The sequence below is a fragment of the Megascapheus bottae genome, chromosome 10, assembly GCF_031878675.1.
Source record: "Megascapheus bottae isolate mThoBot1 chromosome 10, mThoBot2.hap1, whole genome shotgun sequence".
NCBI lineage: Eukaryota > Metazoa > Chordata > Mammalia > Rodentia > Geomyidae > Megascapheus > Megascapheus bottae.
The window spans coordinates 65,461,906-65,474,641 of record NC_143518.1 but is presented as its reverse complement, the minus strand read 5'-3'; the positions used below and the strand labels follow the sequence as shown (position 1 = coordinate 65,474,641).

Sequence of the window (12,736 nt, the reverse complement as noted above, 5' to 3'; positions counted from 1 at the left end):
AAGGCTAGAGCTCTACCACTTGACCCAAGCATGGCTTCTGGCTTTTCCCCCCATGTATGTGGTACCAAGGAATCCAATCCAGGACTGTGTGCATTCAAGCAAGGCAAGTACTCTATCACTAGGCCACACTGTTGGCCCTATTGTGTCTATTTCTAACACTGATTAATTTAAATGTTACTCTTTTAAGAAACTATCCCTCATCTCTTGCTTCCAGGCCATTTAGTTAAGCTTTTGATACTAATTCTCCTAACTTTTAAAAACATCTTTTCTTTGTTCTGGTCTTGTTTATTTTTTGGTATATGTGCATACATGTGTGTTTAAATGTGCCTGTACCCAGTACGGCTTGAATTGGGACTTGAGATAAGAGTTTAAGAGCTGACTGAAGATAAGAGTGTTACAGACTTTTCTGCTTATGTGGCTTCGACCAAGATCCTCAGATCTCAGCCTCCTGAATAATTAGGATTACATGTAAGAAGCACTAACTACTGACTCAGATGCATTTCTTTTTCTTTTCCACTTGATTTTTTTCCCTCCATTTTGTTTTGGAATTCCTTTATATAAATATTACCTTATATGGCCAGTGGCACAAAGGCATGTGCCTTTGTGTTCCTCCCCTAAGATCAGATATATTCTTTTTTTTTTTTTTTTTTGCCAGTCCTGGGCTTGGGCTCAGGGCCTGAGCACTGTCCGTGGGTTCTTTTTCTCAAGGCCAGAGCTCTACCACGTGAGCCTCAGCACCACTTCCGGCTTTTTTCTATGTATGTGGTACCGAGGAATCGAACTGGGTCTTCATGCATGCTAGGCAAGCACTCTACCAGTAGGCCAAACTCCCGGTCCCCAAGATCAGATCTATTCTTAACTCTACAGTCATTACTACACACAGGTAATTGACATGTCTGCCACAGTTCGTATTTTTCCACTCGCCTTTTTAACATGACACAGAACTTTCGTTGCGTGAGTGTACGTGCTCATCTTGGGACTTGAACTCAGGGCCTGGGTACTGGACAGTGCTCTAACATTTTAGTCACAGCTCTATTTATGGATTTTAATGGTTAAATGGAAATAAGAGTCTCAACAACTTTCTTGTCTGGCCTGGCTTTGAGCCATGATCCTCAAACCTCTACTTCTAGGGAGGCAAGATTTTAAATGTGAGCTATCAGTGTCCAGCCATTAACCCCATTTTTTTTCTTTTTTAGCCAGTCCTGGGCTTGAACTCAGGGCCTGAGCACTGTCATTGGGCTTTCTCAAGGCTAGAGCTCTACCACTTGAGCCACAGCACCACTTCTGGTTTTTTCTATGTATGTGGTACCAAGGAATAGAAACTGGGTCTTTATGCATGCTAGGCAAGCACTCTACCACTAGGCTAAACTCCTGGTCCCCCATTATCCCCATTCTTATGGGTGAGTTAACTGAGTTAGAATGAGTGCAAACTCACACAGCTGGCAGCAGGCAGAAGCCCTCTAAATTTGAAATCAGGTCTATTGGACGGAAATGTCAAAGTCTTAATTACTAATCCTATCTCTTCAGCTTCTAATTTTTTATTGTTATTTAAAGGTCATTTATAGAGGGGTTATAATTACATGCATCAGGTAAAGAGTGCATTTCTTTTTGGACGAGCTCTCTCCCAGTTTTCCCTTCCAGTCCACATGCGTAAGGTACGCAGCTTGTTCTCCACTTCGGGTGCACTGAGCACCACCGCCACACTTGTTTACCCTTTGTCTCTCCGTTTCTGTGCCTCCTCCCTTACACTCCAAAGACAGATAAACCAACAAACAGAACAAAAAGAAAACAAACAGCAAAAAAGAAAAAAAACTCATTTTCTTTTTTTCGAGTTCATTTTGATAACTGTTTTGTATGGTCAGATGCACACAGGTATTGTGCCTTTCTGTTCCTCTCCTAAGAGCAACCTCCTTTGGTCTCACTGTGTGAATGCCTACAAACCTGTACAATTTATTATGACCCAGGATTTGACACCTACCTTCTCATATGAGAGAAAACATGCTATTGTTTGTCTCTCTGAACTTGGCTTACCTCCCTTAATGTTTTTTAACATGGTTTTGTAGTTTTTTTCTTTTATAATATTTCCCATATTTACTTTTCCTTAAAGTTCTATTTCATCTTGAACAAACTAAGAGCTATCTTCCTACTACATTGTTTTAATCAATGGTATTATCCTTTCAGGAAATCCTGTTCTTAATAAGTTCAAATTTTTACCCAGTACAGTATAATTATTTTAACCTTATTAATATTATTTAATCTTATTAATGTCATTTCCTATTATTCTACACAAATTCTCTAAATCCAATCATCTTAACGTAGAATAATTTATCTCAGTATTGTTAGATAGAGGATATTCTGAAAGAATTGTTTTTGATTTCAGAGTTTTCCAAGTTTTGGGGTATTGGCGTAGGTTTTATAGTTTGAACATTTCTAAAATCATTCAAACAATTAAAAATATTAAAGAAAAAGTAAAAAGAAATATCCTGAGTCTTCTCCTTTTAACTGGTATTTTATCTCACAGTTAGCTTTCAAAGTAGGTGGTAATTCTTGAGACCAAGGAATGTACACTTTGCTATTAGAGGTGAACAGTCAGCCCTCTGAATCCATGGTCCCTCATCTACAGACTCAGTCAACCACAGGTCAAATATATTTGGAATTGAATATGTACTTTTGTCCCACCTTTATTCCCAAAGCAATGCAGTGTTACTATTTACATAGTATTGATAGTACATTAGTGTAAGCAACTGGTGATTCACAATATATGGAAGTATATATTGAACTGCAGGTGGTTCTTATGCCGCTCTACCTTTAGGACTCAGGCATCTTGGTTTCTAGGGTACATGGCAAGATCCTGGAACCAAATCCACAGATAGCAAAGGGTTTTTTGAATTTATCTGTTATCAGAAGTATCAGTCCATTTTAAATAACAATTGTTACTTCTGGGTTTTTCAGAGAATTCCACTTGACTATTCCAAGTGTAAAGTTAGTGTTTTGGAGCATCATAGGAAAACCCTCATCTCCATCTTTCCTGGTAAACCCTCCTAACCAGGCATGAAGGTGTGTACCTATAATCCCGGCACCCAGGAGGCTGAAACACATGGATACATGTTGGGACTTCATACCTCAAAAAATCAAAATAAGCAAGGTTTTCTTCCTGTACCAAGTGACCCCATTAGCCAAAAACAGAATCCAGCAGTGGTCTAGGGGCACAAGCACACACAGGTTTTGGACATGTCAGTTCAGAAAGCATTTTCAGCTCCATTTTTGCTATTCTACTGCATTTTGTGATGCTATAAACTGGTGGAAGATTAAAATCATTTCACTTTAGAAATGTAGACTGGATGATATGAATGTAAAACATAAACTGGCCAGTAACTGTACTTTTTGAAATACACATAAGTCTCTACACTCTATGTGAACAGGGACATTCATAAGCCAAAGGTTCGTTAACTAAAGAGACTATAGTTAAGCCAATTTCAAAATTCTTAGGTTATATGAGTAGTTACTTAAAATGCAGTATTTATTCACTTTTGGTTTTCTTTAAGGAAGAGGCTATATTAATTAGACAAAGAAAATGAAAAAATACTTGAACCAAAATATGAGCACAGAGAGCAACAAATTGGTCTAGAGAGGACATACAAAGAAATTGTTTTGAAAAAGTAAGAAAGTTAAAAACAAAAAGTTAAGCTACTTTCTTTTTATTAAGAAATAAAAAGTCATCACTAGAGTCTAATTTTAGCAATCATGTAGTCAATATATTATGACAGTTCTTAGGCTAATTAAAATAAAATCCCAGAGATTATAGAATAGCTGTTAATACTAACTTGCAATCATTTAGGAGTTTCATCGGCTTTTTAAGGACTAACTGATCTAGGGTAGTAATTTCTGTTTTTGTTTTTTCTTCTGAGACCGAAACTTGAACTCAGTAGTTGCTGCTTTTACTCACTGCCTGTCGCACTACTATCTGAGCGATGCCTCAGTGCTTTCTATTTGTAGTAAGAAATATCAGGTTCCAACAGGGGTGTGTAGAAGTGGGACAGGGCATTTATTAAATTGGAAAAACACAACACAACATTGATAGATAGGCAATAAAGCTATTACTTTTCAAAGTAAATTATTTTCCATAGAAAACAAGGTAAGAAGCTAACAGTTTTTTGGAATTTACACCAGCTCATCCCCAGTGTTTAAAGAGCACTCACCACTGGATTATTTCTGTGATCTGTGCCTCCCAGTGTGCAACTGACTCCTTCTTGTCAGCTAGGTCTTTGACCTCTTCTTCTAAGTGCTGGCTGTGCACACTTAAGTTTTCATACAGAGTGGTAAGCTGAAAAGCACGTAAAGATATGTGTGACACTCAGGACCAGGATTTCTCCCGTGCTTGTCTTAGTATTATTGCACACTCCTGGGCAGTGAATTTTATAACAGAGTGCTCTCAAGTTTTCTGTTTCATCTGTTTCCCCTTGAGCCCTCGGATGAATCAGTTCTGTTTGAAAGCATCCTTCATTTACATGAAGAATCAACCCAACTCTGCAGAAAAGAAAAGAAAATCCTAAAAGCAGCCAGGGAGGACAAAAAATATTCAAAGATAGAAAATCAGATGGCCAGGAGTGTGGACTAGAGGTAGAGTGCTTGCCTAGCATGCACAAAGCACTGGGCGATTCCTCAGTACCACATGTACAGGAAAGCCAGAGGTGAAGCTGTGGCTCAAATGGTGGAGCGCTAGCCTTGAGATAACTCATGGACTGTGCTCAGGCCCTGATTTGGTGAAGAAGGAAGAAGGAAGAAGAAGAGGAAGAAAGAAAAAAGAAAGAAAAAGAAAAATCAGACTAAAGCTGAATTTTCAGTGTGGAGGAGGGGAGGGATTAGGATGGGGCAAGTGCTGAGGAGAAGAATTCTTGACTATAACCCTAGCTTCCTAGAGGAGCACAGGTTGAGACCAGCATAGATGAAAAGCTTGGACGACCTCGTCCCAAACAATAAGCTAGGTGAGGTGGCAAGCACTGGTCATCCTAGCTGCATGGGAGGCTGCAATTGGGAGGATGATAGCTTCAGGCCAGCATGGTGGTATCAACAGATAGCACCTGTCACTCTAGCTACAAAGGGAAATAGAAATAGGAGGATCAAGGTCCAGGCTGGCCTAGGCAAAAATAACCAGATGAAAATGGGCTAGAGGCACAACTCAAGTGTGGAGTGCTTGCCTAGCAAGCATAGAACCTTGATTACTGATGAGGAGCAGCAGGAGGAGAAACAGGAAGAGGAGGAGAAACAGGAAGAGGAGGAAGAGGAGGGGGAGAGGGAGGAGGAAGAGGGAGAAGAGGGAGAGATGGAGGAGGAAGAGGGGGATGAAGGGGAAGAGGGGGAGGAGAAAGAGGAGAAGGAGGAGCGGAAGATAAAGTGAAAGGAGAGGAAGAGGACAAGGAAGAGAAACAGCTAGAGGAAAAGAAAGGGAGAGATAAAAGGAGGTGAGAAGGTGAAACAGCAAAGAATGAAGGAGACATTAAGAAGAAAAAGGAGGGTCAGGAGTTTGGCCTAGTGGTAGAGTGCTTGCCTAGCATGCACGAAGACCTGGGTTGGATTCCTCAGTACCACATACATAAAAAATAAAAAGCCGAAAGTGGTGCTGTGGCTCAAGTGGTAGAGTTCTAGCATTGAGAAAGCCCAAGGACAGTGCTCAGGCCCTGAGCTCAAGGCCCAGGACTGGCAAAAAGAAAAGAAAAGAAAAAAAAAAAAGGAATGGTATCTTCTAAATACTGAAATAAATACCAGCTTAGCATATTAAGCATTGTAGAGAAATCTATAAATAAAATAGACTGAAAAGGCTTATCAAATCATTATACTGCATTTACTTACCTATATGATTCAATTCTATAACTTTCATAGTAAATAATTTTCTGTATTTCAAAATTTTATAGTCATATTATTTAAATACAAGAAGTAATAAATAATCTACTTGGATAAAGTTTGAGCATTGTTAGTCTTACTGTAACGAAAATAACTAAGAGTTATAAACTAAGGTTCAAAAACTATTTTTATTTTTAGCCAGTCCTGGGGCTTGGACTCAAGGCCTGACCTCTGTCCCTAAGTCTCTTTGTATTCAAAGCTAGCACTCTGTCTCTTGAGCCACAGCACCATTTCCAGCTTTTTCTGAGTAGTTTATTGGAGATAAGAGTCTCATGGACTTTCCTGCCTGAGCTGGCTTTGAAACACAATCCTCAGGTCTTAGCCTCCTCAATAGATAGGATTACAGGCAAGTGCTACTGGCACCTGACTCATAAATTATTAACAGCCTCTTATTTTTCAGCTACTTTCTGCACATTTTATACAATGGCTTTGAAAGACTCCATAAAACAAACAGCATTCTTTCTCAAGTCATTTTCAAAGCAATAAACAAAACTATTTGTAAAATGCTTTAAATGCTTAGGTAGCCTTTTAACATGCTAAATAATCAAATGGGATGTAGTGAAAAAAAACTGTATGAAAACAAAATTCTGGCCAAATGAATTCGACAACAAAACAATATATACCTTATGATAAAACAGGGTTCATCCCAGGGACGCTGAGGTGACTCAACTAAATCAATAAATGTAAAACAATCCACCAATAGAAGCAAGGACAAGAACTCATGATCCGCAGGAGGTGGCTCACGCCTGTCATCCTAGCTACTCCAGAGGCTGAGATCTGAGGATCAAGGTGCAAAGCCAGCCAGGCACAAAAGGACCTGAAACTCTTATCTCCAATGAACCTCTAGAAAATGGGAAGTGAGGCTTGGCTCAAGGGTAGCTCAGGGACAACACCCAGGCCTAGTTTAGGCCACATAACCCACCAAAAACAAAAAAGCTTTTGACAAGATAAGAACTCTGGAGAAGCTAGGAATACGCGGAACATTCCTCAATTTAATGACGGCTAACTAGATATGACAAACCTACAGCCAGCATTAAGTAAATTAGTGAAAATCCAAACCATTTCCTTTTAATCAGGAATGAAACAAGGATGTTCACTCCACTCCTTTTCAGCATAATACTTTTCTAGCAAAAGCAATAAGGCAAGAGAAAAACATAAAGGGGATCCAAGTAGAGAAAAAAAGTAAACCTATCTCTTTATGAAGATGACATGATCTTATATTTAAAGAACCTTATCGTCTTCCTCCCCCAAGTCACTAGAGTTGATCCTAAACTTTGGCAAAGTAGCAGGTTATAAAATCAACCCACAGGGCCAGAAGTTTGGCCTAGGGGTAGAGTGCTTGCCTAGCACGCACGAAGATCCGGGTTCAATTCCTCGGTACCACATACATAGAAAAAGCCAGAAGTGGTGCTGTGGCTCAAGTGGTAGAGCTCTAGCCTTTGGAAAGCCCAAGGACAGTCCTCAGTCCCTGAGTTCAAGCCCCAGGGCTGGCAAAAAAAAAAAAATCAACCCACAAAATGCTTTTATGGATGACAACAGTAAGAAGGTTGAGACTGAAATCAGAAAAGTAACCCCATTCATAGAAGCCTCAAAAAAAAAATTAACTAGGGCTGGGAGTTTGGCCTGGTGGTAATAGTGCTTGCTTAGCATGCACAAAGACCCGGGTTCAATTCCTTGTTACCACATACACAGAAAAAGCCAGAAGTGGTTCTATGGCTCAATTGATAGAGTTCAAGCCTTGAGAAAGCCCAAGGACAGTGCTCAGGCTCTGAGTTTACGCCCTAGGATTTCACATCTTAACAAGAGATGTGAAGGACCTCTAGTGTGTAAAACTTCAAAAATTTGACAAAGGATTTAAGGAAATGGAAAGACCTTCCATGTTCCTAGATTGCCTTGTGATAATGGCAATACTGCCCCAAACAATGTACAAATTCAATGCAACGTTCATCTAAACCTCAAGAACATTCTCCCACGAAGTGGAGAAAACAATTCAAAGCTTCATGTGAAATAACAAAGGACCCAGAATAGCAAACGCAATCCTTGGCAACAAGAACAAACAAACTTCAAACTCTATTACAAAGCCATAGTAATAAAAACAGCTTGGAACTGGCACAAGAATGGGCCTGAGAACCAATGGAACAGAAGGCCTAAAAATGAACCCACAGACCTATACTCATCTAATACCTGATGAGGGATCCAGAAACATAGATGGAAAACAGCTTCTTCCATAGATGGTGATGGCAAAACTGGCCAGCCATATATAGAAAACTAAAGCTAGATCCTTACAGATCACCTTGTACCAGAATCAATTAAAAAGGGACCAAAGACCTCAGTGTAAGATCAGAACAATAAAAACCATTACAGGGAGGGGCAGGAGAACACTAGGGCTCTCAGACCCAGGTCAAAACTTTCTAAGACCCAGCATCAAAACTGATCCAAGAAAGGCTGGATAAACTTCAAAGTTTCTGCATGACAATGGACACAGTGGACAAGCTAAACAGAAGGCCCACAGAAGGGAGATTTTCTCCAGCTACACAGCAAAGGAGTGAAATCCCCCAAAATAAGCTCTCAAAGAGACAAAAATGAATGGGCTAATGACTTAAAGAGAGGCACATGAAGAAATGTTCAATATCTCTGACTATAAAGGAAATACAAATCAAAACACTCAGATTTCATTTTACTCTGGTCAGAATGGCCAGTATCAAGAAAACTAACGATAATACAGGAATAAATGTGGCCCAAAGGTAACTCTATTACACTGTTGGTGGGAATGTAAGCTTGTTTACCATTCCGGAAAGCAGTATAGAAGTTCCTCAGAAAACATAGAGCTGCCAGAAATTCCATTCCTGGACATTTTCCCAATAGAGCACAAACAAGGTCACACTAAAGCAACCAGGACAACCCTGTTCATTGCAGATTTATTCACCATAGTTAAGACAAAGAATCAGCCCATATGCCCGTCAACAGACAAACAGATCAGACATGGAAAAAAAATTATTTAGCAAAATAAGCCAGATCAGGAGAATTACAGGTCACATGATTTCCTGCATTTGTGACAGCTACAATATACCTATAAATCTACAAGTAAACAAACTTGGTGGTTATAAATGAATTAACCGAAGTGTAATAGACTTTATGGTAAACAAACTTGGTGGTTACAAATGAATTAACTGAAGTGTAATAGACTTTATGGAAGTCTGCAAGACTCTTATCTCCAAGAAAACCAGAAGTGGCTTGAGCTCAAGGCCTGAGCACTGGCCCAGAGCTTTGAGCCACAGCCGTACTTCTGATTTTCTGGTGGCTAAATGGAAGCAAAGAATTGTATAGACTTCAATGCACGGGCTGGTTTTGAACCTCAATCCTCAGATCTCAGCCTCCTAAGTATCTGGGATTACAGGTGTGAGCCACCAATGCCGGACTAATATCCACATTTTTATCCTAATGCCTAATTAATATAAGTGAGATTGAACCACTTACCTTATCAAGTTCACTAGTCAACTTTTTATTTTCTTCAGTTAGTAATACTTTTTCTCGTTCATACTGCTGTTTGAACTCATTTTCAAATTCTTCCCTTTCACTTTGACTAACCATCAAAAACATAAAAAGAAAAAAAAAGAATTGACTCAAGGTACCTCAAAACTTAAAATTATTTTTACCATAATTATATTGTCCCTGACAAAAAATACACTGTAAGTGTTTACAATGCTGGAATGCTGAATGGTTTATTCATCCATTTGACTTCAGTTTTACAATGCCTAATAAGGGCCGACAAATTGTTTTGGACTTTGTAAATAGGTTCAGCTTCCACAGAGCTTACATTCCAATGCAGGGGAGACGAGTAACTAAAAGCTAACAAATGAGCTTAAGAAGTTCATTTCAGAAGGGATTTCAGTACATACTATAAAGAAAAGAAAATAAGGTAATGCCATAAACACTATCTGGGATGAGACTGTATAATCAGGAAAGATTTCATTAAGGCTAATAAATAAGCTACATTTCTAAATGAATATCTAAATTTATGCCTCATATTCATTTAAGTTAAAAGATAAATTTAGTCTGAGACCAACTTAGGTATTTTTCTTCACATAACTGTATCTCAATAATCTTACAAAATTTAGTTAGAAGCCCTGAAGATTGGGCCAATGACTGTATAACCCTACTAATCTTATTACAAGTAGTATTTTATGCTTTTACAAATAGCTAAAAATTTATATAGGAATTTAGATACTTTTCAAAATTCTAAAATAATTTCAAGTTTAAAATAAAACTGTAAAAATAGTTCAAGGAATGCAGAGGCATTAACCATTTTGTAATATGTTCCATATTTTATGTCTTTCCTTTTAGTGTCTTTGCACTAAAATACAGCTCCATGGGAACAGCAATTTTTCTTGTCTGACTCATCACTGCTACATCCTGGTCCACACAACAGTGCTCTCCATGTAACATTTAAAAATAATTTTGAACAAATGCCCCAAAATGAATAAAATTGGGCTTCTAATGTAAGAAGAGAATGACGATGACATAAACACGGTTACCTAAATCCTGAACAGCTGAGCGACTCTTGCCCCTCATTTCTCATGGCTAGTCACAGCATCCTGTGGGTTCTGTCCTGCTCAGAGGCCGTCTGGGCCCATGTCACTCTTCTGCCAGCTTACCATTATTATCTGAGTGCATTACCTCTGGGCACAGCTAGATGCCTTTCTCACCATTATCATCTGAGTTCAATGTCTGTAGGCACAGCTAGAAGCCTTTCTCCTCCTGCTGTCTCCACACCACTCTAACATGGTAGAGCAAGTGGTCTTTCGAAAATATAAATAGAGGGGGTAGGGGGTGGGTGGTAGGTGAGGAGGAGGGTAATGGGTACCAAGACATGTGAAAGGGTATCAATGTATGTGAATTAATGCACCTTCTATCTGGCAAATATCATGTAACCCTTTTATTAATTACAGTAAAAAAAAATTATAAAAAAATAAATGTATTAGGTGGATTAATGGGAAAAAAAGAAACTATAAATAGAATCATGTCAGATTCCTCCAATGGTCTTAGGACATAGTCAACTTTATGACCTTGCCACCGCCTTTCTTTCTTTCTGGCCTCCTTTCTTACCATACGACCTTCTCACTATGCTTACACCACAGTAAAACAGCTTCATTTTCCAAATGTGCTGTTTCTCTTTGCCTTCAGGTGAAGAACTTTGTACTCTGTCTGCCTTGGCACTCTTCCCCTTGACATTTTTTCTTATTTTTTACGTCTCTGCTGAGAAGTAGTTTTGTCCAGAAAGCCTAACTGTACCAACTTTCTTGTGTGCTTCTATATTTACCCATGATTTCTTGATCTGCTGTAAAATCTTCTATTTAATGGACTTGACTCTGGCCTTCTTGAGAACTGAGATATGTCTATTGCTGGTATATTTCCAGCCTTGACCAACATAGAACAAACACTCAATAGGTATGTACTAACAGATAAACAACTTGAACAAATACTCAGTATGTACTAATGAATAAACAACTTGAATCTTACGTTTCTCTTCTTGTTTTTTCCAGTTTGTCTTTTAAAACCAAAATTTCTTTGTTGAGAGCAAGTTGTTGACCTTCTGAATCATGTAATTCTTTCTTTAGGTTTTTAATCTCATTTGCATGAATTCCTTCTCTTTTAGATATTTCTTCTTCATAAAAAATACTTTTCTTTTCCAAATCAGTTTTTAGTTTAGTTATCTCCTGCTGATGTTCTATACTGCAAACTCCTGGTGAATAACTAATTTGTTTTTGCTATAGAAATAAGAACAAAAGATTAGTTCATCTATAAAAGTAATAAGATAACAATTACTCCTCCTTATATGGGAATATATATGTGAGTACATTATTTTGTATATGCTCTCACAAAATATATATTTAAGATTATTATTTACCTTCATACTTTGAAAATATTTTCCTAAGTTTGTAATCCTCTATAGTCTATATTTCATGGTTATTTATAGGGGTTGAATTCAGAGTCTCAGAGTTACTAGACAAATGTTCTAACACTTAAGCCAAGGCATCACTGTTTTTTTGCTTTAGTTATTTTTCATAAAGGGTTTTGGCATTTTTCCCAGGACAGTTCTACTGTGCTTCCTGCCTGGCTGAGATGGCAAGTATGTATCACCATACCTAGCCTTGCCGGGATGAGATATCTTAGAATTTCTAGACCAAGCTGGCTTTGAACTACAATTCTCCCAATCTCTACCCCAAGTAGCTAGAATAACAGGCATGAGTCACTGTACCAAGCTCCGCTGTGCTTATTTTTTAAAGCCCCAAAACCAAGATTTAAACACACATACACACTATGAATATAAAATGTACACTTATATGAATATAAATATATACTAACTTCCTACTCATATTTATTTTACATTTATTGAATTTCTAATCAGAAGTACTGTTGACATATGAAATAAGGAAAAACTCTAACTGCATCTCTTATCTGGTGAGGAACTATCAGAAAAGTTTAACCACATTCACATCTGATTAAAATGGGAGAGAGGTAGAATATACTGGAAGGTAGATTTTGCAATGAACTAGTGAAAAATGAAAAAGGACTGAACTAACATCCTGTTCATAGCTAGATTAAAAAAAATTACAGGTGGCTTTTAGGTAGGGCATTAAGAAAGAGAATTCTGGCTGCGTGCCAGTGGTTTATGCCAATAATCCCAGCTACTCAAGAGGCTGGGATCTAAAGACCAGAGTTCAAAACCAGCTTTGGCAGTAAAGTTCGTTAAACTCTTATTTCCAATTAACCACCAGAAAACCAGAAGTGGAGCTGTGTTACCAAGCCTCGAGTAAAAGAGTTCAGGGACAGC

The 12,736-nt window shown here is 38.3% G+C and overlaps 1 protein-coding gene across 12 annotated transcripts in view; it reads right to left on the bottom strand.

The window, feature by feature from the left end:
* Cdc42bpa (CDC42 binding protein kinase alpha) overlaps positions 1-12,736 on the bottom strand; it is a 199,608-nt gene that overhangs the window by 68,007 nt on the left and 118,865 nt on the right. For 11 of the 12 annotated variants that reach the window (XM_090341545.1, XM_090341546.1, XM_090341548.1 and 8 more), the window contains 3 exons: positions 11,422-11,669; positions 9,379-9,484; positions 4,200-4,324 (listed from right to left, as the gene is read on the bottom strand). In XM_090341545.1, coding sequence (XP_090197671.1) covers positions 4,200-4,324; positions 9,379-9,484; positions 11,422-11,669 — 479 coding nt within the window. The remainder of the gene's footprint in view (positions 1-4,199; positions 4,325-9,378; positions 9,485-11,421; positions 11,670-12,736) is intronic. The other variant, XM_090341544.1, reaches the window with a different exon arrangement.